This window comes from Amphichorda felina, assembly GCF_050947745.1.
Source record: "Amphichorda felina strain 45539 chromosome Unknown scaffold_9, whole genome shotgun sequence".
In the NCBI taxonomy this organism is placed as follows: domain Eukaryota; kingdom Fungi; phylum Ascomycota; class Sordariomycetes; order Hypocreales; family Bionectriaceae; genus Amphichorda; species Amphichorda felina.
Genome location: NW_028145041.1, coordinates 593,149 through 619,799, shown reverse-complemented (window position 1 = coordinate 619,799; position 26,651 = coordinate 593,149). Strand labels below are relative to the sequence as shown.

Sequence of the window (26,651 nt, the reverse complement as noted above, 5' to 3'; positions counted from 1 at the left end):
GAGAGCCGTCACACCGGACGTCTTTTAGGCTTTTGGACAATCTATACCGGAGCTTTTATTGCGTGTTGCAGGAAATTCTTTCCTGGTATTTTATTCACATGACATCACTTGAAGTTATATTGAGGAGCCTTTTCAGTAAAGTGCAATCCATGATGATCAATCTTAATGCCATATGCTATTGGTTTTACGTCTTGTTGAATCTCGCTGGGTGGTAGGTCTCTGAAATAAGGTATGACTTGACATCTGGAACACCGCTTTTACCAAACTGGTAAGTTATGTAACTGTGTATTCCTTTGCCATTTTCCAATTCGCGATGATCACAGATTCTTTTTAGCATGGTGAGGTATTGGTCGCTGTACCCACCACGACCTCGAGCGGTCATCCAGTCTAGCAGGTTATGCGCAATGGCAAGGTCGTTCGGACCATAGCTTCGTGTGGGGAGATAGATCTTGACGTCAGGCTTACTGCCATTTCGTGGGGCAATGTCAAAATAGTACGCAAAGGTGTCGGCCTGGCTTTCTTGTTCTGACCACATTTTGGCGGGGGGTGGCGGGAGTGGAAAGTTCTGATCTTCAGGATAGTCGGCCGGGAGCTCAAGGATAGTCGTAATGAGGGAACGGAGGTCTTGTAGGTTGTCTTCGGTGATATCAAGTCGACCACCCATTGTCATGATCTCCCGCACGGAGTTGAAGCTTGTGTTCTTCGTTACGAAGTACCACTTCAGACGCGAATTGCTAGGGGCTATATTATCCCACGCCAGAACGCTATTTGCCACATCAAATGTTAGTGGCGAGTTCATGCACGTGTGCCAAGCGTTGGAAGCTTAACATACATGGGACTGAGTAGGCTGCCCTCTGGATTCTCTGCTAGGAAGGCTTTCAAAGCATGATGAGCAGGATTTTCTGGATCCAGCTTTGTAATAGCGTCATGCCATTCGCTCATGGTGGATTCGTCCCGTGATAAAAAGTATGACTTGAGCTCTAGCCGTTCGGAGCCATGATCAATGGCGTGGAGAAAGTTGGAGGCCTTCCGGCTCCCGTTTTCGATAGCTTCGAGGAAGAAGCGAGACAAGGTAAAATCAGCATGTGGAACCAGCCTTGGAACGTCGTGCATGTACTGGAGGGAAAGCTTGTGGTTCGCAGGATCCTGGCAAGACCCTGAGCTGGGGTTCAGTGCTTCCCACGAGTAGCTGATCTTAGGTTTTGATGTTGCTGTGTTCCACTTCCAAGCATACTCAATCGGTGAACAATCCTGCGAGATGCGTGACACCCACTTGGGACGCCCGTCAGTATCCGGGGCAGGTCCCAGCCGAGGGACCTATGACATAGTCAGATGGATGAGTTTGTCAGGGACTAGTCTGGAATAGGAGACTTACAATCCAATGGTAATGAAATAGTAGTATTTCGTATTGCCTCTGAATCGAATATTGTGCTGCCTCGGCCATTACAGCCAACTGGTATCCCGTATGCTGCCACCAGAACTCAAAGCTGGGGTCTTGGAGCGGCAAACACGTCTTTACGAGTGAATTCCATACCTTCAGGGGCTGGCTATGCAGTTGGTCATTCATGGTGTTTTGGATCGAAAAGGAAACACAACCGGTTGTGCAAGTAACGATGAGGCAATGAGGCTGGGGAGGGAAAGACTTCTGATCACAGAGGGCCCTGCTAATGATGCAGGAAATAAGTCGATACAACGCAGCAATACCCCTAGCAATTATGAGTAGCGCGAACAACTCCTGCTGCATCCTATTGAGGTTGCGCGAGGAACAAATGTCAAATGCATGTATCTGTACTTGGAAATACAAGAGCACACGACCGACCGGCGGATCCTTCTGCATGCCGGCGTAATCATGCACGCCCGGCGGGTTATGCATAAGCGGAGATGGACGGGGAATGTGCACGACGTCAGCCGGACCCGGAGCATTGTCAGCCCACAGCTTCCCTTCTCCGGCGTCATTGTGTGCAGATCACAGACAAAGAAGTTGTGAGTTGTGATACGCCTCGAAAGTACGTTAAAGGACGCATTGAAAGGAGTGAATGCAGGGCATTCCAAGGCGGCCAAGCCCTTACACTTCACCTGCCTGCTCACCACTCGCAACGAAAGAACGATACAATTATCCACAAAGCAGCGAAAATGGTTTCAAAGATTGTTGAGTTGGCAGAAGCCATTCTCAACAACACAAGCGCCATCGACACGTACCTTAAGGAGAACAGTCTTCCAAGCCCGTCCTTTGACATCGATGGCCCTGTGAACTTTGGGATCAGATCCGAACATGTCGAAGCTTCGCGAATTAAAGTCATCGAGGCTTCGATAGAACTGGCTGATCTGCTCCACGGTCCCATGAACTTCCTGAGACCTCTGGTACACCCAGTTCATTCCTTTGCCTGATACAGTAGGCGTATTGTTTGCTTGCCATTGTGCTGACCAGGCAGTAGGAAAGTGGTGCCCCGTTGGAAGCTATTTCCAAATGGGACATTGCGGCAAAGATACCAGTAGGGGAAACGGTCTCCTATGCAGATCTGGCGCAGCAGTGCGATGTCCACGAAACTGATATGCAGCGCATCTTGCGGTATGTTATGGTCTTTCACCGACTTTTCCATGAACCGCGACCAGGCTACGTGGGACATAGTTTGGCCTCACGACTTCTGGCAGAGGAGCCGTTGCTGCGCCAGGGTTTGTGGCTTTTAGCCGAGGACACTTTTTCGTCTAGCAGTTGCATTGTTCGGGCCCTCGAAAAGTTCAAGAAAGGCCAAGAACCCAACCACACGGGTTTCCAGGTTGCCCATGACACAGAGCTGTCGGCATACGATTACATGGAGTCACACCCAGAGTATGCTCATCGGTTTGGAATGGCTCAAAACTCGTATGCCAGCTTTCCAAATCGTCCAGCTATAACAGAATCTCGAATGACGCTGAATGGAGCATTTGATTGGTCTTCAGTGAAATCAGGTCTTGTAGTCGATCTGGGGGGATCCCATGGCACCGATGCTGTTCACATTGCAACGAATAACCCCGAACTACGCGTCATGATTCAAGACCTCCCTACTCAGCTGGAAGGTGCCGAGACCAAATTACCCAAGGATTTACTGGACAGTGGCCGCATCTCATTCATGTCTCACAACTTCTTCACGCCCCAGACTGTTTCTGCCGACGTGTATCTAATCAAACAGTGCCTGCACAATTGGCCAGATCATTACTGTGTTGAGATCTTCAAGAATCAAGTCCCGGCTCTCAAGCCTGGCGCTAGATTTGTTATTGTCGACAGCGCTGCACCCCCGCCTGGTGAGATGACACTAATGGATGACCGGACTGTCAGGTGAGTATCTATAAGTTCGGCCGCTTTATCCTTCTGCTTACCGGGATTTACTTCAGAGCCTTTGACATCTTGATGCTCGCCAAGGCGAGGGGTCGTGAGCGCGAGGAGTGTGAGTGGCTGAAGATACTCAAGGAGGCGGACCAACGCTTCGATATCGTGAGTCGCAGAAGGTTCAATACCAAAGGCGATTTTGGTCCTTTCACGGGGATCATTGAGGTTGTCTTTAATGCCCAAGCGGAGTAGTAGCTACAATCCAGCAAATCTCTTCTTTGCCACATACGTCTCTACTCATTCTGGGTCTTGCTGCTCGGTTTCTATTAAAGCCCTATGTCTGTATGCTGCGTCCAATTGAACATATGTTGCTTGCCAGTCATTATAAAACGCAAGTGATGTGCTTGAGCACAAGTGTTTGTGGCCCTATGAACAGTAGAAACCCCAAAGGCAGACATAGTTAGATATCTGCAAAACGAGTTTAGGTATCGTATGAACTGCTGGCTATTGAAGTCACCGAAACTCACAGTATTATGCGTGGTACAGCGGTATGACAAACAAGACCAGCTGCAGAGATTACAGACACGTGTGCGCTTGTTACACCACGTGAACCCAAGTCAAGTGATGATCCAGCCACTGGGCACTTCAGCTAATTCAGTCATGCATTACACGCGGAACACAACCCTTTGTTGAGAACTCTAAAAGTGAATTGGACTAAAGTCTCTGGTGTTATATGCCGTTATCAAATTGCGCCTTGGCCTGTCTTCCTGATTTCAAGTCACTCGACCTTCCCATCTTACGCTTGCTCACTGGTCGGTGAGCACAATCCTCCGCACAAGTTCGGCCGCCTCCATCAAGTGTTCGCGGAACTTTGTTGCGCGACCATTTTCCCTCGTTGCAACAGAGAAGAAAGCGCTGGGAGAGAAAATCAGTACTGCTAGTAGTCATGAGCAGGCAACATTCATATACGTACCATTCTTCATGCACCTCGTAGTGTAGCCACAACGCCTCTCTATCCCTCCACAAACAGCCTTTCTCCAACATGCCTGTTTCGAAGCAATTGCTGATCATCAATCTTGGCCGCACTCGTTTGTAGACAGGATCCAGGAACAAGGACGGTATAGCATCATCTTTTTCCATAAGAGCATGTAAGGCGGTGAGGGTGCGCTCCCAACCCAGGTTCCTTCGCGCCTTGTTTATGGACGCAACATGAGCCCGAGTGGCGTTGATGAGCAGGTTGCGGCACTCCCATCGTCCTACAGACGTGTCACCCGCAGCTTGAAGGAAAGCGGCAACCTGTGGATTGACGACCTGTATAATATCAACGCGTCCCATATGGTACTGTGCTTGGTTGACTGTTTCGAAGCATGGTGGTGACTCTCCATAGAGTGATTTGGCAGCTAGCTGCACAATCATCTGGAAAACGCTGTTGGGGGACATCTTTTGCGCTCGGAGGAATCTAGAGCCGTAGCCTTCAAAAAGATAATGCCCATGCTCCGAATTTTGGACAAAGCGAGCGTATTGAGGCCGAACTATGTCAATATGGGCTTCGAGTTTGGCATCTAGTTGCAGAGGGAGGTAGGTGGGTACCAGGGTCGCTGCAGTTGAAGCGTCTTGGCTTTTTGCTCCTGCATCGAAACCTTTCTCGATGGCCGCGGCAATATCGTCGTTCAATCTATTCAATGTCATAGCGTCCATCATGGTATGTTCGCCCAGCGTGGCGGAATACCCATTCTTAGACACGATAAACTGCAAGGACTTGTCATGCCAGCGATTGGCCGCATCCTCGTCGCCTCCGAAGTGGAACTGTCGCCCCCTCTCAGACTGTGTGGAAGGAGAGGCTTCATCCAAAGACAAAGTGAAGGCTGCGGCTTCGATTGTTGCGATACTGGAGGCGTTCTCGGGGCTCAGCTGCTGGAGTCGTTCCCGTGCCTCTGACCAAGGCTGGCGGTGATCAGCTGTGAAAATGGTCACAAAGGAACGGTGCTCCGCCATTTCATGGTTCAACACCAGCTCAAAGGCGTTAAAAAGTTCGCGGCAAGTGACAGGTCGGTGGCCTAGCACGAGGTCTATCTTGAAGGCATGGCCTTTCCAGAAACTGACGAAGTAGGCATTGCCGGGGTACCGTTGCATCCGATCACTTTCAGCGCCGGGAATGCGGACTGCGTTGAAGATCCAAGGATAGTATGCATTGGTAAGCTCTTGCTCGTTTAGGATGACTGGGTCGACCAGACCAGCCTCCATTCGCGATCTAAGTTGATTGGCTGTGTATGCCAGAATAGCAGCTCGCTCTGACTGAGAATGCTGCCTTTTGCTGAATGGGTGACCGAGCCAGAAGCTTGAGCAGGGAGTAAGGGACACCCGACGGTCCAGGAACCCGCGGCGAAGTTGTGGCTCCGCTGCCCAGTTGTCAATGGATGGGTCATTTGCTCTAGCTGCTGCACGATCGTATAGGAGGCGGCCTGAGCTGCCTGGTCGTTTGAATTCTTCCACCGCGCGCATGGTAACCTCGAGCTCCTTGGGGGTTGCAAATGCCTTGACCCCTGTTAAGAAGGCAGTACAAAGCGCGTTGATATCGGGTAGAGGGAATTTCGGTAGCTTGTTCGCCACGAAATCAATATCTTCTTTGTTCCCCTGCTCCTGGAAGTTGGCATTGTCATGTGCTGATTGTGAAAGAATAGCCGACTCTGACGATGTCTCTTGATTTGCTACCACCAATGTTGCTATCAGAGACAATAGCGTATCTTTCTGATCATGCGATATGCCAAGCTCCGTAACGTATCGAATGATTGGTTCCATCTTGATAGGCACTCTTGTAGTAGATAGGGTATTTTGGTTGATGAATTTGGAAGGCAGTTGACCAATGCTGTGACGATGGAGCTGGTAGGGCGGAAAAGCCTATATCTTGCTTCTCACAGGTCATAAGATTAGCTGAGTTATACTACTGGCAAGAAGAAGGCGCTCCACTAAGGTAGTAATGTAAGGAGGTGGTGATGCAGTAGGCATGGTTCGATTGAGCTCGGCCCCGGACGGCCTCCACGAATTGGAATCCTCCGGTGATTTTACCTACGGCCACGATTACATGAATCCAACTTGTACCCCGTATCCACAGTGTGGGGGTACTTGGGTGCTTGGCCCTGAACGGTAGTCTTGACAGGAGGCCGAGGACGAGACGCGGGCGTGCGGCGCTAGACAGTGACAATCCTACATGCATGCCGTATGAATCGCATGGTTAGGAGCATGTATATCAGAGCCTAGGCTTGGGAGCCCGCTCGTGCATTGGCGGGGCTAACGGATGCATGAATATGATATGATAACTAGACAATTCCCGACTGGCTACAAAAGTGCTTGGGTACCCTGGTAGCAGTAGCAATAATCACAGCATCTCTAGGGTGCGGAGGGTTGTCCGGGCCGCATACGCGACTTATTAAATGAGTGAAAATAAGACCAGATGCAGAAATGCCTGTATTTTTGGCCTTTGACCGTGATCTAGGCCAGGTACTTCCTCTCCAAGCATGTTGTATGCAATGCTACCCATTCATCCCCTGTGCGTTACAGACAACCAAGGCATCCATGTGTTTTTTTCCCCCAAGTACAAATCGCTCATAGTTCACGTGGCGGTCTTCCAACCAACAACGTTCGATACGGCACAATCCCCAATACGACGACACAGCTCTCCATCAACCCTCCGTGCTGTACCGATCGCGACATGAGTGCGAAGAGAGCAGCATGTGACCGATGTCACAAGATGAAGATGCAGTGCAAGACGGATGGGTCTGGTCAACAGTGCCAGCGTTGTCGAGCTGCCAATGTCAATTGTCATTACAGTGAGCCTGGTAAACCAGGAAGACCTGTTAGTAACGCCGGCGTGGGGACAAACCAGGCTGTACGGCTTATTCCAGAGACAACGACGGTCTTGGAATCTGGGAGTTGTGCCGTGGACTATGAAGCCGACTGGGATCCAACCGCATTCGCGAGTTACGGCTCCAATGAGAACTCTTTCAGCATTATAAACGATCATACGGGGAATTGGGCACAGCAGATTATTGGCCATGGTGACCTAGGCAGCGCTGGTCTCTATGTGGATATGACGAGGCCGCATGGGCCATCCGACTGGTCCTCTACTACGACTGCATCTGACGACTCCCCCCCGAGTCTAACACCAAGTACTACCTTCAGTACTCGAAGACCTCATAGAGGAAGCCTCCGGGATAGTGAAAGTGGGGCTGAGACAATGGCCACAAAGAAAGGGAGAGTGGGCTGTGTTGACGGCACCTACACCCACAATCTGGCATACTTCCAAGTCAAGATAGCCCGCATGATGAGCTTTGATGGGCGTACGGACCCACTTCAACTTGAGCTGGACGCTGCCCATGTGCTGCAAAGCTCCTTAGAGTTTCTCGAACTCGTCGAACTGCCTGCAAGCGCTGCTCGTACGGCCAAGGGTTTGCAACAACCATCACCGGTCGACACCGCCATCTTCTTACAGCTGTCTTCGCTATCTATGCGCCTCACGGAGATGCACTACCTGCTATACTCGTCCATACACTGCTGTCTCCAGCAGGGGGGTTTTGAGTCAAGTGATAAGGACAATACGGTGCCAAGATCGACAATGGAGCTGCCACTGTTCTCCATTGCGGGGGTAAAACTAGCCCCGTCGCCTCAACTTCGACTTGAACTTATCCTCCACACTGCAGTGCACCACCTGCGGTGCATCCAAGGAAGTTTGAAAGGGTTAGAGGCACTTGAATCGGTCAGCACCGGTCTAAGTATGCATGCTCATGGTTTAATTAGCCAGGATCAGACGGCCTGTCTGTCAAAGATTCGGCTTGTCCTGGGTAAAATAAAACACGAACGGGGAATAGACATCACGCTCTAGCAGGAGCATTGTGGCAAAGTATTCGCCAAGTATGCAAATAGACTAGCGTACTTGGGGGGTCTCAAATTCAACACCCCCCAAGTATATGCATATCGAGTGCAATAGACAAGCGAGTACAATAGACAAGCAAGTACAATAGACAACCGAGTGCAACAAAAGTCTCAACGCCTAAGACAGGAACCTCAATAAAAACACAACAGACCATCTGATCAATTGAAACTAATCGCTATACTCTTGCCCAGATACCTCTACCTCAATCTTGCAACTTCGTACGCTATGTCTAGGCTTGCCGCATATACCACAGCGCCTTTGGTTGGTTGTGCTGACCTTCCTTCACCACCTCTCATTGATGATTCGGCCACTATCTGTATATTCACACCCATGTAACCAATTCATCCTTGACCTTCTTCTACAGTCATAGTCCCTCCATTCCGTAGGCTTTTCTTTTTTCTCCCTCCGGCGCCGGCTTAGTTACTCATTTGCCATTCAAAGATCCCTGACCTCAACCCTCAATAATGTCATCTCATGCAATACTGCCTTGGTTCCTTTAGTCATTAACTTCAAGGCCTCAATCATTGATGCTGGTGAGCTGCTATGGTGCCTTTGAATTCTCCTTTTTAGATATTTAGATTGCGATTCAGTTTCCGTAACTGTTTTTGGGGTCCTTGAGGTCCAAGGGGCAGGAAGCTCTAGGTCTTCTATACGAGGTGTTGGAGTTTGTAACTAGATATCAAGCTTCGAGATAGCAAGGTCTACGTCAAGGGGAACAAGCCCAGTCCTTCTAAAGCCTCCCTAGATAATTTTCTTTGTTATAGTAGCTTCTTGTGTAACGTAGAAGGTGAAAAAGAACCCAGTCTTTGAAATGTGTGTTATAGAACATCTGTTTAGATGCTCTATTTCTGAGCGATAAGTCTTCTTATCAACATAAACGACTAAACGTCTACTAACTACCCTATAGCCAAACCCGAACGTCACAAAGAGGCCAAAGTAGACGAGATAAATCAGGCGGCATATAGAGTGCAATAACACCTATTATAAAACCTACCTTATTAAAATCGTTCTTATCATTTATCCCAAACCTATACTTTGCGACTGTGTTCTTAACAAGCGAGAACCACGCGTTTATTGCGACTAGATCTTTCACATTTGGCTCTCTGGAAGTCATATCTGCGAAAGAAACGCGTCTTGAGGTCTGGTTGCCGCTTGATAAAATATGAAACCCAGCGTGGCTCAATCATTAATTGAGATTGACATGGCTAGTTGTGGTGAAGCATTTAATCAGAAGATTATTAGGGAATTATGTTGCTCGCTTGTCTATTGCACTCGCTATGCATGTACGTTAAACTCACACTCGCAAGCATCATCTATCATCACCTTAAGCAGAGAACGATACCGACCCGCGTACAGTAAGGCCGGGAGGGTTTTCTCTTGGCGGATATGCCATGGACGGGACGGGACGAGACGACGCCGCAAGCTGACTGCAGCTTAGATGGCACTAGCATCGACCCACATGAACATAAAAAGATGTACAATGCATGTAAGATCAAAGAAGTGGAGTGCACCAATTCCGGCTATATTCCGTCTTAACATAATATGCAGCCCAGATGGCACCAGCATCGACCCACATTCATATAAATGGCAAAGACGTATAATGCATGTAAGATCAAAGAGAAGTGCACCCATTCAGGCTATATTCCTTCTTCACGCCATATTAGCCCACAGGAATTCCGTACCTCAACATCCCTTGTTTTGACAATTACCAGGCGCACCAGATCCACGGTCCTATCTGCAGTTGGAGAAGCACACCCAGGGTCCTGTCCAGGGCTGCAGAATGTATGGATTGGTCTAGGCGTCTTTGCCATTGCAAGCGAGGTATGGTAGCCCCTGGGCAGTACCCCGCAGCAGGCCCGAAGCTCCAAGTAGGCGAATTTAGGATTGGCGCGGAAACCCGCCGGGCAATCCTGCTCATGCATATTGGCTAGAGGCGCCGGATTGCCGTCCCGGCACACCGAATGTGACAAGCTCTGGGCAACAGAGAGAGGCGAGCAACATATTGACCTGTCCCACGCCCCACCTGCCTTTTCCTTCCTTCTCATCCCGTCTCCTTCAGTTTCAAGCATTGCAGAGACAGTCTCCTTGTCAACCCTTGCCTCTTTCGTTCCATTAAAATGGGGGAAAAGATCACGGAGACCGCTGAGCCTCCAAACCTAGAATCTGCCGGTGCTCGCGATGCTACGCCCGCTGACGATGAGCTCAAGACAGAGTACATGCAGGGCTGGGCGCTCGCCACCCTGGTCTTGGCCTTCATGTCCATTTCCTTCGTCCTGGCATTAGACAACACTATCCTAGGTTCGGTTTCGTCTACAGCAAACCAACTTTCTGCTAATAACGCAACTGTTCAGCTACTGCAATACCACAGATTACGAGCGACTTCAGAAGCCTGAACGACATAGGCTGGTATGGCTCGTCCTACCTAATGGCGCAAATGGCCATGTTGCCTACCTGCGGCCGACTCTACACCGTTTACAATATCAAATGGACGTACTGCATCATGCTTGTCATCTTTGAGGCTGGGTCTGTCATCTCGGCGGTTGCTCCCAATTCAATGAGCCTCATAGTTGGGAGAGCCATTTCCGGTGTGGGCGCTGCTGGCTTGGTGAGCGGTGCAACTACGATAATGTCATACTGCGTAGCACTGAAAACCCAGGCGATCGCTCTGCCCATCGTGTTTGGCCTGTATGGAATCGGATCTGCCGTGGGGCCCCTTGTGGGAGGCGCCATTACTGATAACCAGGCTCTTACCTGGCGTTTCATCTTTTGGATCAACCTGCGTATGTACCGCGCCTCTAACCTTCTGTAAGACTAGGCAGCTGACCGACTCCCTGGTAGCCTTTGGAGCCGTTGGGCTTCTGCTTTTCTGGTTTACCCTGAAGAAGCCTCCACCAGCCGCCAAGGGGGCCTTACCATGGTTGCAAAAGATACGACAACTCGATATCCCCGGAGCGATCGTCCTCTTAGGTTCAACTACCTGCTTAAATTTGACCCTCCAGTGGGGTGGCATTGTCTACCCATGGTCTCATCCAAACGTCTTTGGGTGTCTGATTGGCTTTGTAGTTCTCTTGGTTCTCTTCATCTTCCTCCAGGCCCGGGGGAAAGAGAGGTATATTTTTCATATTCCCTAAATCCCGCCAAGATGCTGTTTACTTTGCTAATGGAACCCTAGATCAACCATCCCTCTTTACATCTTGCGCAATAGGACTGTCTTTGTGTCATGCAGCTTCATGATGCTCATCCAGGTGGCCATCGTCCAGCAGACTTACTACTGGCCCATCTACTTCCAATCAGTACATAACACAAGTGCTAGGGATTCAGGGGTATTCTTGCTTCCTATAATAGTTTCCAACAGCGTCGCCACGCTTGTTGCTGGGTACATCGCATCCAAGACAGGCCACTATGTGCCCCTGATGTGGTTTGGATGTCCAGTGTTGGCAATCGGAGCTGGACTCTACCAGCTCATAGACAACAATAGCACTCGTGGACTGTGGATAGCAGCCCAGATACTGAGCGGAGTCGGCTATGGGAGTTGTGGACAGATGCCAATCCTGGCGGTTCAAGTCGTCCTCAGCAAGGCAGACGTGCCGACTGGCCTCGTCATAGTCATGTTCTTTCAGATCCTTGGTGGCACATTGGCACCAAGTGTTGGACAGAACATTTTTGTCGATACCCTTCTACGCCGACTAAGAGATGTGGGTGGAATAGACGGAGATGCTGTTGTTGCAGCTGGTGGAAAAGAGTTCCGGAGCATTGTACCGCAAGAGCTCATGGATGCAGTCATTGGGGCCTTCTCTTCTGCTCTAGCAAACGTCTTTTGGGTATCATTGGCAAGTCCTTTATTAGCATGGATGATGAGTTGGGCAATGGAGTGGCGCAAGCTATCTGATGGCAAGGAGGATGAGCCGGAGGATATCCTCGCCCAAAACACAGTCACAGAAAGCGTGCAACAGCAAGGCTAAAATGGGTGAATACTTCGGTCTCTATCCCCTGACAATATATAGAACAAACAGAGAGTCTGAAAACACCCACTTCTAATAAGCCTTCACTTCCATGGGCTATGTGATTACAATCTATCCTCATTCAACCCAGATTTGACCAGAGTTACTATCATCAACTTCGGAACTGGCGCATCACGACACTGTAAAGGGCCAATAGGTCAACGAATGTCGCATTGGCCCGTAACATCCAGGCTGTGGTTCTTGTAGCTCCGCCTGTCAGTTACCCTGTATGGCTCAATGACGAGGTCTTATCACCCCGTAAGGCCAATGAGGCGCTAAGTAACCGTCGTAGAGTGAAAAAAAATCCACGGCTTAGGGGCGCTCTTGCTATTCAAGAGAGGAAGGATCTAATAGGTCAAAGGGATATAGATGAGCAGATAAAGAAGGAAGAGTGCTCTGGTAGTGGTTGTAGACGGGGTGACTGTAACGAAGGCTCAGTGCTATGGCAATTGCGGTGGGACGGGTCATAATATCCGAACCTGCCCTAATACTACGGGAAGGGACTAATGTATGAATTTAGATATAATTCTAGTAGATATTTCATTTTGTGGTGGTTTAATTGAAGATTTTGTGTGTGCTATGGTGGAAAGTGGTTCGCTCGCATATAAAATACGTTATACTATTAGCATTCGTATTAGTATTAGTATTGTTACAGGCTGGAGCCTGGTATGGTGAACTCGGCCTTAGCAGAAATCCGGCTCCGCCGGATCCTGGCCTTGCCGGTTCAGATACCCCAGCTACCTAGCGTCACAAGCCTAGACCGGAACCTCCCGACTACGTATTAATGCGACCCCTAGCCGATCGAGATCAACGGCACGGCCCGACTACGGCCGTCTCGGCCGTCTTGGCCACAACACGTGGTTGCCGGGACGATCGATACCCTCTGTAACTGTACACCCTTCTGCTAAAGCACTGCGTGGACTATGTCTAACCTAATACGGAAGGAGTATGGCGCTAATCCTGATTAACCCAATTAAAATTCTCACGCAAGCACTAATATAGCCTCTCTCTACGGATACTATTACCTCTGATTCTACGAGCGCCGTATCACAAGCGCTACCTTTAATTACGAGCGCTGCCTTTGATTACGAGCGCTGTATTTAATCACAAGCGCCGTCTCTGATCGCGAGCGCTGTTGCCTCTATAGGCGGTATAGCGCTGCCTCTGTTGGCGCTGTAGTGGGCGCTGTAGTAGGTGCCGTAGTAGGTGCTGTAGCGGGTCCTGCCTCTGTGGGCGCTGTAGTGGGTGCTGTAGTGGGTGCTGCCTTTGTGAGCGTTGCCTTGAATTATAAACGATGTATTTATTCGTAATTATAAGCGCTGCCTTTAATCAGAAGTGCTGCGTTTAATTATGAATGCTACCTTTAATTACAAGTATTGCCTCTATTATAGTTAGTGAAAAGGTATCCGTATATACGTAGAATATGAAGGGAATAGTGTTAATTTAGAAATTCGCACCATAGCATAGTCCGCGCAGTGCCTTAGTAGAGGGGTGCATAGTTTACTGAATGCATCTCCGGTGGAATGCCCCAGAGCGCTCTCGGAGCGCCCCGGGATCTCCACAGCAGTGTTGGCGTCTATAAAGGGGGAAGCCGTATGTGGACTGGAGATCTCCTTTGTTTCTTCTCCTTAGCTTTAGATAGACAATTCTAGGGACACCTTTGGTTGAACAAACTCGGGGCCAGCCCTTAACAAGTATTAGTATTAGCATTAGTGACTACCGCGTATGAATTCAAGGTTGATTGCAAGGTACTAAAGGTTGACATGATGTTGGTGGGATGGGGCAGTAATAATGATACAACTATTACTGATGGTGTTATTGCTAACCGTTCCTAGCTCACTTGGGAGACAGGCGAAGGCCCTAGAACGGCCAACTACTATGGATCATTAATCATGGGGTCTACCATGAAGCTCGGTACTGACACCGAGACATGTCGAGATGTCAACATCCTATTTCATGACGTACTTCTAATGGTTCATCCTAACGATCTTGTCATTGGTGGATGGGATATTAGGAGCATGAATCTGGCTGAGGCTATGGATCGTGCAGCTGTGCTGGAACCAACCCTGAAAGTACAGGTTAGGAAGCAGATGGCCAATCTGGTGCCTCTTCCTAGCATCTACTATCCCGACTACATCGCCGCCAATCAAGGGGTATGCGGCTATTTTGGATGGAGTAAACGATACCACTGAGAATTTACTCGGAGCTATGGGATATTGCGAAATATCACCTTCGACCATGTTCGTAGCGGCCTCGATCTTGGAAGGTGCGCCCTTTATCGTTTTACAAAGTACCCAATACAGCTTTTGATTCCCGACCGAAGAGGTCCACAGAGAGAGGAAATTCTTAACCTCAACTACCCTTGAATTAACCATACAGGAAAAATTGAAAGAGAAAATAAAATAACGTAAAATAAAATGCCTTCTTTGTGTTAACAGAAAACTTTTGAGTTATGATTCAGATATTTCACCACACTCTAGAGCTTTAGAATTGTTGGTGTGGGTAAGAGGGGTTATTGTGTTGTCACTCAAAGAACTCGAGCATAGAAGCTGGTTTGCACGGGTGGCCCCCCCTTTGAAGACCATACTGATAGAGAGACCAGCATCCTGCCCTCTTTCCCAAAGGGGAACTACTAAGGAGGGTATTAGCAATTGGGGCAGTGAGCACCAGCGAATTGTTGGCTGTCGTATGTACATTTGTCTACCTTTTTTATGTGGATGGCAGACTCCTGGATTCACCTGTCTGCCAGGATAATTGTAGCTAAGTAGGCTGCAGATCGGCAGAATAACTCGCACAGTGTCGGTCCGTAGATGCTATCAGAGGGCTGTCTATGACTGTAAAGATGTTTCGAACAGCAGTAAACCAGCTAGCAGACAGTAGGGTACGTATGCGCTAGCAAATCTTCCCGAGCTATCCACCTCCCTTGGCTACAAACATTGAGGTGATGCTTATTAGATTATGTTGAAGTCACTGCACATCGAGAGAGAAGGGGGACTAAGGAATGAATAATGTCTTGAAGTGCTTTTTATATCTGAACCCACTAAGCCTTGATGTTCTGGATGTCCGCGACTCTCGTCAGCCAGTTGTCATTCTTCATTGTAAGGTAGACGTAAATATCTACAACAAAACCAATGTACTCGTGAATGATGAAAGCCCAGACGTGCTTGGCACAATATGGATATTTCCTTAGAAAGGACGAGTAACTCCAAATCAAGCCACCCCATCCGCAGACCATCCAAGCTACGTAAGCATATCTGAGATTCAGTCGTTAGGAAGCACACCAAAGCATTTATGAAATCCACGTACGCGATCAGGGGCATTGTGTAGAGGGTCTTGAACCAGACGATTAAGGAAGTTATGACCCAGACGGGACGGGCCAGGCGTTCCACCATTTTCCAGGTTGTGTATGGGTGACGCCTGTGACAGAGGGTCAGTGACATGTACAACGCTCCGCATATCCATATCATGACTTGACTTACTTCATCATCTTGCGGAGTCCCGGGTTCACAAATAGAAATCCGAGGAACGAGCGGAAGTTTCCTCTATCCCATCGAAGAATCTGCCATACAAACTTATGGTCTCGTGGAATATTAGTGGTGACTTCGGCTTCTGGAGTATTTTGAATAGAAACTTCCCATCCGCGGTCAAACACCCATTCAGTCAAGACTACATCGTCGGCAGTATTGACAATTCTTCGGCCAATGACCTCGTGCGTGTATGCTTGAGCAAAGTCTGGATCTTGTAGAATGCTCGCCCGGATAAACAAAGTTCGGGCCGAGAGGCACCAACATCCACCATCTGCTGCAAAATGCACCTCTCGCGAGCCTTTCCATAGGAATAAGTCATATGTGGCGGTGGCCTCCCATGGTGTGATGACTCGTGGATCTTGGCGCTCGATGGGGATTTCGGCACTGGTTGTATTAGAAGCAAGAACAGTCAAGTTGTATGGTATTCACCAACCTCTGAATGCCTGCCACAGCACCGACCTTGTCGTTCTCGAATGGGGCTAAAAGATGCGGCACAACACCCTTCTCTCTCCAATACACATCATCATCCACTAGCGCAAGTATCTTTCCCTTGGCAGCATCCACACCGACCATGAGCTGCTGACGCTTGTTCGCGAAAGGTGCCAGAAGAACAATGATCTTATCAGCATACTCCTCGAGTGGCTCGAGTAACTTTCTAACTCTGGCCTCGTCTCTTTTCACTGTAACAATAATGACCTCGAGAGGGTTGGACTCGAGCCAGAGCCGCATGCATTCCGTGAAGGTTGGTTCGGTGTCGATTGTCGGAGCGATGATACTCACATCGCTTGAGTTGTGGGAAGGCTTCTCGGGCAAAGGAGTGGTTCGGTACTTCCTAGCGTAATGTGATATCAATGCTTTGTCGTATACATTCCACACCCTGTCATGATCAGCCAGGTTCGTCTTTCCACGAGTCGAGCATAAAAAGTACCACAGTGCCGCTAGAGCCAACGCCATTTCGACAACTGGTTCTCTACGAACACAAGTTTCCAACAGGGGCAAAACCGCCAAGACCGTCGTTGCGTGAGAAAGACCTGATGAGTAGAGTCTCGATTCACAGTGCTACCCAGATAATAAAAAATGAAAGCGGTGGCTGCGGGTTTAGGGGAGTTTTCAGTGGCTGCTTTGCACAGCCAATCTCAGCTGTAGCACAAATTCAATGTTGGAGCAGTCTCGATGTACAACACAAATCGCGCTTCTCTGCTGATAAGAATCCGACCCCTCCCCCAGACGGTTTTGTACGTACACAGATAGAGACGGGGATGTGAACCATGCGTTTGAGCAATCTTCCCTATCTCCCCGGCTGGTTGGACATGCACCTGCATGGTATCCGGTGGGTTGGAAATGCACCTGCATGGTATCCGGCGGGTTGGAGAACCCTGTTCCGGCATGTTTTGATGCATCCGAACACGGACCGACCCATTTCCAAGCTCGACCATCACCCATGCAGTAGGATTCATATCTTGTTCGTAGTTCCGCAGTGACTAGGTAATTTACATCTACTGATCCGAGAAGATGTCAGTTTATCACCTAGAACAGCCCTTGAGCTGCAATTAGGGCTATTTCCTTGCGACTATTCAACATACTTCTCTTGACTGCTCTGTCAGCGAACCACGAGAACTTCGAAATAATGTCTATCTCGGAGGGCGTCACAGATGCTGCATGTGTTGCCTTTTTCTGTGCCCAGGCCGCCGCTCCAGACGAAGAATACCTGAGGGCGCTATATTCTTTTCTGAGCCATAATACGCATGGCCAGCTACTCCTGCACGAAATCTCCAATCTCAAAGACAGTGTGATTCTTTCCACCTTGGTTGCATCACACAAGGATGTCGGATCCCTAAAAGGTTTCGATTCCTTAGACTGGCTACACGAATGGGCGGCCAATGGAATCTGTGGACCGCTGGCTGGAGTAAGATCTGGCATTTCAGCTCTTCCTTTGCTGGTCATTGTCCAGGTCGGCCAATACCTGAGGTATCTTGAGTTCTGTGGTCTCACACACCGTGAGTTCCTTGACAATGTCCAGGAGGGTGGTTTGCAGGGCTTCTGCGGCGGATTAGCGGTATGCTATGAACTGTATGACGTATGCGATGATTTCACTAATATTTCTGTAGACTGCCATGGCTATTTCCTCTGCGACTGACGAGACTGCCGTCGTACAACATGCCGCTGCCGCTCTCCGCGTATTGATTGCGGTGGCTGCCTATGGTGAAGCCGCAGACGAGAATCTGGGTGCTTCCCCGACGACCATCGCCATCCGCCTACAATACGAAGGCCAGGCCGAAGACATTATCCAGTGCTTCCCAGGCTCATATGTTTCCACTGTTACAGGGCCACTATCTGTCAGTGTCTCCGGGCCTAGTGGTCTTCTAGAAGAACTCTTCGCATATGTCCGAAATGAGGAGCAACTACAAGCACGAATCATCGACGTCCGCGGAAGGCTACACTCACCTGAGAATGGTGAACTCGCTGCGACGTTGTGCAAGCTATGTGATGAAACATCTGGCCTGCATCTCCCCGACGCGGCTGAGCTTCAAGTACCAGTCCGGTCAAACATCAACGGCCAGAGATTGACAAACGGATCACTTACAACTGAACTTGTTACCGCGATTCTCGCCTCCAGGAGCGAATGGCACACCGTGCTGGTGGAAACTGCTACAGATCTCAAGAGATCAGGTCTTGAAGCACCAGTGGCTATCAATTTCGGTTTGACGGATGTCATATCCATCGATACATTCCTGGACAAGGGATTACGCATTTCTAAGACACTGGCAAGCAAACTCATCACTCCGGCAAGAGCAACTGGAGTTTCGTACAAGGTTAGTGACTTTCTCAACCTGAGAGATAGGCACTGACAAGAACAGGCACTTGACGATCCGATCCAAGAGTTCTCATACCCAGAGAATGCAGTCGCAGTCATCGGAGCCTCCGCCCGTCTTCCTGGTGCAAGGAACTTGGACGAGATGTGGGAACTCCTCTCCAAGGGGGAGGACAGACATGAAAATTTGAGGTCGGATCGCTTCGACCTCTACAACAGCTACAGAGTCTCTCAGAGCAGTGATTCTACCAAGGCCCGCAACTACTTTGGCAACTTTATCGACGGCATCGACAAGTTCGACAATGCGTTTTTTGGGATCAATGCCCGTGAGATGCTCAATATGGACCCCCAACAGCGCATGTTGCTTGAAGTGGCTTACGAGGCCATGGAATGCAGTGGCTACACCCGCTCCCATGTGCGGTCGCGTGGCGATCCTGTGGGATGCTTTATCGGCGCCAGTCTGATCGAATACTTGGAAAACACCACCGCGCATCCGCCGACAGCGTACACTGCGCCAGGTACAATCCGCGCGTTTCTCTGCGGAAGGCTAAGCTATCACTTCGGATGGACAGGCCCTGCTGAGGTCATTGATACAGCCTGCTCATCCTCGCTTGTGGCTATCAACAGAGCCGTCAGAGCTATACAGTCCGGCGAGTGTTCATTGGCTCTTAGCGGTGGCGTAAACCTCATTACAGGAGTGAACAATTTCCTCGATCTTGGAAGAGCAGGCTTCTTGAGCCCAACAGGACAATGTAAGCCTTTCGACAAGTCAGCAGATGGTTACTGTCGGTCAGAAGGTGTAGGGCTTGTTGTGCTCAAGTCGTTAAAGCAGGCTCGGCTTGACGGAGATAGCATCATGGGTGTTATTGTAGGGGCTGCCACTAACCAAGGAGGCCTCTCAGAAAGCATCACAATCCCTTCCTCTGATGCTCAGACAAAGCTGTACCAGTCACTGCTCCAGCAGGCAGCCATTCAACCTGAGCAAGTCACTTATGTGGAGGCACATGGAACCGGCACACAAGTGGGTGATCCTTTGGAGGTACGCAGCATTCGCAATGTCTTTGGAGACAGCAACAGGCCCGAGGTGCTCCAGATTGGTTCCATCAAGGGAAACATCGGGCATTGTGAAACTGCCGCAGGCGCTGCAGGTCTCCTCAAGGTCATATGCATGCTCACACACGGTGCGATACCGCCTCAAGCGAGCCACCAGGTCCTAAATCCCAAGATCCCATCTCTTTCGCAGGATCGAATGGCCATACCCGCAGAGCTCATGGACTGGGATGTGCCTTTTCGCGCCGCCCTCGTCAACTCTTACGGTGCTGCAGGCTCGAATGCTGCAATTCTCTGTTGTGAGGCTCCGAGGAAAGCCAAGCCTGCACAGGACCCTCCTGAGGTCGCTAGTTTGAAGTGGCCCCTCATCCTCAGCGCAAAGTCTACGACGAGTCTCAAGAGAATCCAGGACTCCCTGGTGGATTATCTGACGAGGAAGGGTTCACAGCTTTCCCTCGCGAGCATTACTCGTACATTGAGCGAAAGACGACAACGTCACAAGGACTTTATTGTGTTCGAAGCCAGTGATGTCCAGGAGCTTGTGACCGGTCTATCCTCTGTTGACGGTCCGAAGCCAAGATTCAGACATGGTACTTCGAAATCGGTTGTTCTCACATTCGGTGGCCAGAGCAAGCAAACAATCGACCTGGACAGGAATCTATATGAGCAGTTTCCTAGCTTCAGGGCTACTTTGGACAACTGTGATTCAATCCTGCAAGAGCTGGGCTATCCCTCTATTTTCCCTGCCGTGTTTAGTACGGCCAACATACAGGATATTGTTGTTCTGCAGACTGGTTTCGCCGCTGTCCAGTACGCCGTGGCTAAGGCATGGCTGAGAGCCGGTCTGAAAGTTGATGCTGTTGTTGGCCATAGCCTCGGCGAGCTGACAGCACTAGCTGTTAGCGGGAGGGTTTCTATTCGAGACTGTCTCAAGCTCGTGGCAGCCCGTGCTGACCTGATGAAGAGTGAATGGGGCCAAGAAAGGGGCTGCATGCTCGCCGTTTTCGCCGCCGCGGACACTGTCAGGGACATGCTTGCGGGGTTGGGCCTCGATATAGCGTGTTACAACTCGGAGACGAGCCAGGTCGTCAGCGGAAAGAAAGATGCCATCGCCGAGCTTGAGACTCGACTTTCATCTCAGTCACCACCGATAAAGTCATTGCGAATTGATACCAGCCACGCCTTCCACTCTCGTCTCGTGGACCCTATTCTTGACCAACTCGACAGAGTCACAGCCTCTATTGAATGGAAGGAGCCGACTATCCCTATCGAGCTGTGCACGCAGACACCTACAGATCCAACAGCGTCCTATAGTCTATCCGATCATGCGCGCAACCCAGTATTCTTGGTCGACGCCGTGAAACGCTTAGAGAAAAGGCTCGGCCCCTGTGTCTTCTGTGAGGTAGGCATGAATACGCCAATCAGTTCCATGATAAAGAGAGCAGTAACAAGACCAGAGAGTCACACTTTCGTTGCTATGTCATCGACGGATGAACTGGTCGGGTTCAACCTCGTTACGCGCACGGTGTGCACACTTTGGGAAGCGTGTGTTGATGTTACTCACTGGCAGTTTGCAGATGAGGCCTGCAGTATCGAATACGCTTGGCTGCCGCCGTATCAATTTGATCCTACATCTGCCTGGCTTGAGAATATTGACCGTGCAGCTGTTCTTCAGTCCCAGTTGAATCTCAATGCCTCGAGCAATCAGCAACCCAAGGTCGTGGAAAAAGCAGCGAGGATGGTCGAATTACTGCCAAATTCCGATTCTACCGATAAGACGCAACGATTTCGTGTGCTCATTGACGGCATCCGATGGCAGGGCATTGTTGCCGCTCACGCTGTTCGCAATCGCCCTCTTTGTCCCGCATCATTGTATCTCGAGTGTATTGCCATGGCTCTGGATATTTCAGCCGAGAACCTGAAGAGCTCTCCCCTTGAATTTCTCGATCTCGAGATCCAGGCTCCGCTGGGCCTAAACGCCAAGGCTGTTGAGATACTTATACAGGAGACGAGTGCGGAGATGTGGAAATTTCAGGTCATTAGTCGGGATAAGAGGGAGGTTTTGCATGCCAAGGGCTCCGTCTCTCGATCGACGAAGACGAAACTAGATACCACGGCTCGCCTTTTTGCCAACTTTTCCGGATCGCTCGCCAACGACGCTGATGCAGAGAGAATCAAGTCAAGACGCGTCTACAATCTCTTCTCTCGGGTCGTCACATACGCGCCGGTACTCCAAGGTGTCTCTGACATCACCATCAGCGGCACAAAGGCAATGGCCAATATCATGATTCCCTCTGGTGGTTGTGGCGTTGAAGAAAGCACCTCTCGTCCTACTTGCGACGCAGTAGCTCTGGACAGTTTTATCCAAGTCGCCGGACTGTTGATCAACACCAGCGAAATGGTGGGCGAGAAGGAGGTCATGGTGTGCAGCGGGATTGACAGCAGTGCCATTGCCCACGGTGTTGACCTTTCCGCGTCCCAATCCTGGAGGGTGTATGCCTCCTATACTGCACTAGACTCTAGTCGTGCCATCGGCGATGTGTTTGCTTTTGCGCCCGACGGTTCCTTCGCAGCCTCGCTTGCCGGATGTCGCTTTTCCAAACTCGAGATAACAAAGCTTGAGCGACTCCTGGACCCAAGCAGCAAGAGCCCGAACGAAGGTGCAGGTCAGGTGGCACCTCCACAGCCTCCCGTCACACCGGAGTCTGTATCAAGACTGAAAAGCCCCGAACCTATTTGGGGCGATGCGATTCGTCAAACACTTGCGCTGTATACCGGACTGGCACCTGATGAGATCATGGACGACGTGGTCTTGGGAGATCTTGGGCTCGACTCAATTGCAGCAATTGAAATGGCCGACGAACTGCAGTCGTCCTACCAGATACTCATTAACGGGCCCGACTTGCTCAATATCTCTGTCAAGCATTTGGAGGACAAGATAACTAGCAGGAATGGCCTGCCTGCTAAGGTCTCTAAGATATCTTCCCAGGCCTCGACAGTGCCTGTGAAGGCATCGATGGCACCGATGGCCCCTCAGCATACAGTTCGTCAGACCCTCGAGGTTTACACTGGGCTGAACGCTTCAGAGATATCTAGCGACTCTCTGCTCGGGGATCTCGGGCTCGATTCCATCGCTGCGATCGAGATGGCCGACGAACTTCAATCCGCTCATGACATATGTATCACTGGGCCTGACCTGCTCAATCTATCACTTAAGGAACTCGAGAGCAAACTTTACGGCCCAGGCAGTACGACAAGCGAAGAAACCAGCAGTGAGACTACGAAAGAGCTGGACTCTCTCGCCACATCCATCTCCAAGTCTCAGGAGAACGATGACACAGCGGGAGCCTCAATGCTGGTGACAGAAGGATTGCTTGTTTGTGCCGCTGAGTTTGAGAAAGCGGCGGCAAGCAAAGGGTTTCAATCCTTTTGGACGGAAGTGGCAGCTGATCAAGATGCCCTGACTCTTGCTTATGTCCTTGAAGCCTTCCGGGAGCTCGGAGTGGACTTGGCCTCGGCCAGAAAGGGCCAGCATGTCCCGCATATTAGCTGCATCCCCCGGCATAGCCGTCTGTCCCAGCGACTTTGGGAGATAGTGGCGAAACATGACATTGTCGATATATCAGGCAGCGGCCAAATATTTCGCACCGGCAATCCTACCCCGAGCAGATCCTCGTTGGAGCTCCACGAAGAGTTCACCAAAAAGCACCCAGATTTCGCCACGGAAGCGCAGCTCATTGCCATCACAGGACCTCGGCTAGCAGAGTGCCTCCGTGGAGGCGTCGACCCGCTCAGTCTACTCTTTGGGCCACGTAGTGCTGCGAAAGTCTTGGAAGACTTCTATTGCTATACGCCCATGTTCGCGACAATGACAAGTCAGTTGTTGACACTGGTGACGGCCTGCTCCAAGAACATCAACCGTGACACCCCTCTAAGAATTCTCGAAGTTGGGGCCGGAACGGGAGGCACAACCGCAGAGCTTGCGACTCAGCTTGCGCGCCTGGGTATCAAGGTCGAGTATACCTTTACCGACATCTCTAGTACCATGGTGGCTAAGGCAAAGAAGCGATTTGCCCAGTATACCTGGATGTCTTACGAGAAGCTTGATGTCGAGCAGCCCGCACCGCAACACCTACTGGGTAGGTTCGACATTGCCATTAGCACCATGTGTATTCATGCCACAAAGCACAAGGTGGCGAGTACCAGTCACATTCGGACGATGCTCAAGCCTGATGGGTTCATGGTTCTTTCCGAACTGACGCGCCGTATTGACTGGTATGACATTGTGTTTGGTTTGTTGGAGGGCTGGTGGCGAGGCGATGGAGAAGCAGTGCATGATTCATATCCTCTCCAGTCTGCAGATACTTGGATGAGGATTTTCAACGAGGCTGGATTTGCATCGACAGTGCATACTGGCGGAGGGTCGAAAGAGTCGGATACACATCATTTGCTAATTGGTACTAACTGTCCAGTGTAACTTGGGAAGTTTATTAGTTATATAATAATTATGGCTGCCATTGATAAGTCTCTGGTAATTTATTTCATCATTGAGTAGGTGTATATCGAGAGGGTGAAAAGAATAGTATAACAAAGAATAGTAATAGTTACTATATTTCCTATGGGGCTAAGTATGGAGTCATATGATAAAGGTTTCATCAGTCTATAAGTTATAGTAGCTCACTTTACATACAGCCGAAACTTAAGAATAACAAGGCAGGGAGCAAAGGCAGGCAGCGGCGCGAGCAGCCACGTACACTATCCAATGGACAGAAACACTCAGTTCGGTACCGCTTTGGAATGTTGCGTGCATCATCTATTACAGAAGTCACATTTTCTGCAGCGCAGCTCTATCTAACTTCCCAGTGACTAGTCGCGGAATACTGTTAATAAAGGTAACTCCCCCACGCAGCCGCTCATGGTCGGCGACCGTGTCATCGACGTGCTTCACGAGTTCCTGCGCCAGCGTTTCACTCCCCTCAACTCCAGCTGCTAGGGCGACGAGGGCGCGAGGCACCTGTGTGTCCTCCTCCCACGGTGCCGGCACCACAGCTACATCGGCCACTCCTGGGTATTGACTCAGATGCCACTCGAGTTTCGAGGGCGGGATTTGCTGGCCATGGTATTTGATCATTTCCTGGACAAACCTCAGCAATTCGCACCTCAAAGACGGCATTAGACTTGGTCGACATTACCTTTACGCGCCCCAGAACATACAGCATGTCACCCCTGGCCTCAACAACATCTCCGGTGCAGTACCAGCCATCCTTGAAAGCATATCCGTTGGCCTCATCATTCCTGTGATAGCCCTGGGCGATGATGGGGCCCTTGAGCCATGCCTCGCCGGGCTGTCCGTGCTCGACCTCACGACCATGCTCGTCCACCAAACTTGTAGCTCTACGTCAACATGTTTGATTGAAAGCCAGGCCACAGGGATTATAAACTTACCGCATCAACAAGTTTGGAAGCAAAACACCCACACTGCCAGTCCTGTCGCGCCTGTCGGGCGGCATGTGCGTTGCCGCACCCGTCGTCTCGGTGGACCCCCATGTCTGGCTGAGCAATGCCCGACCATCACCCTCGCCCCCCAACTTGGGGCTTGCGTACACTCTCGGGTCCAGTGGCATGCCCCCAGAGTAGGCGATGCGCAGCGACGACAGCTGATCCGTCACGGCAGGATGGAAGGCGGCGGCGGCGTACACCCGGGGCAAGCTGAAGAAGGTGGTGATCTTGAGCGCCGCATTGTACTTGAGGAAAGCAGGCAGATCGAATCGAGGCATCCAGTAGACAATGCCCCCGTCGTAGAGGGGGTTCACAAAGTAGCCCTGCACGCCCGAGATGTGAGCGCAGCCCAGGTGGGCGATGGTCCGAGACTCAAAAGGCTTTCCTGCGGCAGCCCATGCGTCCCATATGGGCCGGTTCATGAATGCAGGCAGGAAGGCCTCGGAGACCATGTTGGCGTGGGAGATGCGCACGCCCTTGGGGGTGCCTGTCGTTCCCGAGGAGTAGACGAGGCAGATGGTGGTCGTCTGGAGCTCTTGGGGGTCCGTCATGACCCTCCAGAGCAGCTTATGCTGTCCAGGAGAATAGGACCACTTGGCACTGCCATCGGCGGCCTCGAGGCTGGGCATCGGAGACGTCTTGAGGATGAGCACACTCTTCGGTGCTAGTCCGGCAAGCTCGGCAGCCTCCACGGCGATGTCGCGCATTTCTTCGCTGCACGCCAGCAGTTTGGCATCTCCATGCTGAATTTGGCGCGCAAGATGTGCGGCCGGCAGCATTGTGCTCGCGGCGGAGTAGACGCCCTCGGCGGCTACGATGCCATAGAACAGGCAGGGCAGGGCAGCTTGTCCGTTGCTGAAGGTGACAATGACATCCTTGGCTGGGCCGTGTGCGCCGACGCCGTAAATCTCGCGCAGCCAGTGGGCAATCTGCTGTGCGATGGTGCGCGCATCGGATTTGGTGATGGCCGTGGTGGGATCACTTGCTTCTGCGTGTATGGGCGTGGTTTCCACCGCGTGGCAGTGTCGGGATTCTATTCCGATATCAAGGATACGAATCAGTCAGTGAGGTCACCCTTTTGTTTTCGTTATCCCAACGAAGCCGACAGCTTACCAAAGAGGAATGTCAGGAGGTCGACACTAGGTACGTCAACCTCGTTTCCAATGTTGTACACCATGATACGTCTTGTTTGTGTGCGAGGGGGCCTTGGGTGTGGGATACAAGGATCTCAAGAATAATCCCAGAGCGGAAGATGGTGAAACAGACGGTAAGAAATTGAAATGAGGGAGAGGTGAGGGACGGTTCTCTGTGTCTGAATGTGGTTGTGATGTCGGCCAACTTCTCCTGGTTTCCATCGCAAGGTTCTTTGGGACGGGCAATATCGGTGAATGCGTGTAGACATGGGTTCCCGTATCATCGAATATGCCGCGCAGATATGTACCAGAACCCCGGATCATATTAATCTAGCATCCTTGCAGAGAAATATGCAGTCGCGTCCAGGGGAACATGTGTACATGAGCGGAGT

The 26,651-nt window shown here is 50.6% G+C and overlaps 8 protein-coding genes across 8 annotated transcripts; 3 read left to right on the top strand and 5 right to left on the bottom strand.

The window, feature by feature from the left end:
- Positions 1-184: 184 nt before the first annotated feature.
- Positions 185-1,567, bottom strand: ACO1O0_008739 (uncharacterized protein; the record flags this gene model as incomplete). The annotated part of the gene is made up of 3 exons (XM_083198103.1): positions 185-734; positions 833-1,317; positions 1,535-1,567. The coding sequence occupies 3 exons, from the start codon at positions 1,565-1,567 to the stop codon at positions 185-187; spliced, it is 1,068 nt and encodes a 355-aa protein (XP_083045838.1).
- A 566-nt stretch (positions 1,568-2,133) lies between these two features.
- ACO1O0_008738 (uncharacterized protein) lies at positions 2,134-3,559 on the top strand (the record flags this gene model as incomplete). The annotated part of the gene is made up of 4 exons (XM_083198102.1): positions 2,134-2,361; positions 2,436-2,569; positions 2,630-3,316; positions 3,373-3,559. The coding sequence occupies 4 exons, from the start codon at positions 2,134-2,136 to the stop codon at positions 3,557-3,559; spliced, it is 1,236 nt and encodes a 411-aa protein (XP_083045837.1).
- A 554-nt stretch (positions 3,560-4,113) lies between these two features.
- ACO1O0_008737 (choline/carnitine O-acyltransferase) lies at positions 4,114-6,106 on the bottom strand (the record flags this gene model as incomplete). Its single annotated transcript, XM_083198101.1, has 2 exons — positions 4,114-4,222; positions 4,281-6,106. The coding sequence occupies 2 exons, from the start codon at positions 6,104-6,106 to the stop codon at positions 4,114-4,116; spliced, it is 1,935 nt and encodes a 644-aa protein (XP_083045836.1).
- A 4,248-nt stretch (positions 6,107-10,354) lies between these two features.
- On the top strand, positions 10,355-11,046 carry ACO1O0_008736 (uncharacterized protein; the record flags this gene model as incomplete). Its single annotated transcript, XM_083198100.1, has 2 exons — positions 10,355-10,535; positions 10,589-11,046. The coding sequence occupies 2 exons, from the start codon at positions 10,355-10,357 to the stop codon at positions 11,044-11,046; spliced, it is 639 nt and encodes a 212-aa protein (XP_083045835.1).
- Positions 11,047-15,278: 4,232 nt separating this feature from the next.
- Positions 15,279-15,630, bottom strand: ACO1O0_008735 (uncharacterized protein; the record flags this gene model as incomplete). The annotated part of the gene is made up of 2 exons (XM_083198099.1): positions 15,279-15,423; positions 15,545-15,630. The coding sequence occupies 2 exons, from the start codon at positions 15,628-15,630 to the stop codon at positions 15,279-15,281; spliced, it is 231 nt and encodes a 76-aa protein (XP_083045834.1).
- Positions 15,631-15,713: 83 nt separating this feature from the next.
- On the bottom strand, positions 15,714-16,719 carry ACO1O0_008734 (uncharacterized protein; the record flags this gene model as incomplete). Its single annotated transcript, XM_083198098.1, has 2 exons — positions 15,714-16,149; positions 16,199-16,719. 2 exons carry the CDS (start codon positions 16,717-16,719, stop codon positions 15,714-15,716), a joined length of 957 nt encoding a protein of 318 aa, XP_083045833.1.
- Positions 16,720-17,392: 673 nt separating this feature from the next.
- ACO1O0_008733 (Type I Iterative PKS) lies at positions 17,393-24,620 on the top strand (the record flags this gene model as incomplete). The annotated part of the gene is made up of 5 exons (XM_083198097.1): positions 17,393-17,821; positions 17,874-18,578; positions 18,624-19,095; positions 19,150-23,919; positions 24,520-24,620. The coding sequence occupies 5 exons, from the start codon at positions 17,393-17,395 to the stop codon at positions 24,618-24,620; spliced, it is 6,477 nt and encodes a 2,158-aa protein (XP_083045832.1).
- Positions 24,621-24,676: 56 nt separating this feature from the next.
- ACO1O0_008732 (putative NRPS-like protein biosynthetic cluster) lies at positions 24,677-26,303 on the bottom strand (the record flags this gene model as incomplete). The annotated part of the gene is made up of 4 exons (XM_083198096.1): positions 24,677-24,691; positions 24,772-25,021; positions 25,073-26,114; positions 26,240-26,303. 4 exons carry the CDS (start codon positions 26,301-26,303, stop codon positions 24,677-24,679), a joined length of 1,371 nt encoding a protein of 456 aa, XP_083045831.1.
- Between the last annotated feature and the right edge of the window lie 348 nt (positions 26,304-26,651).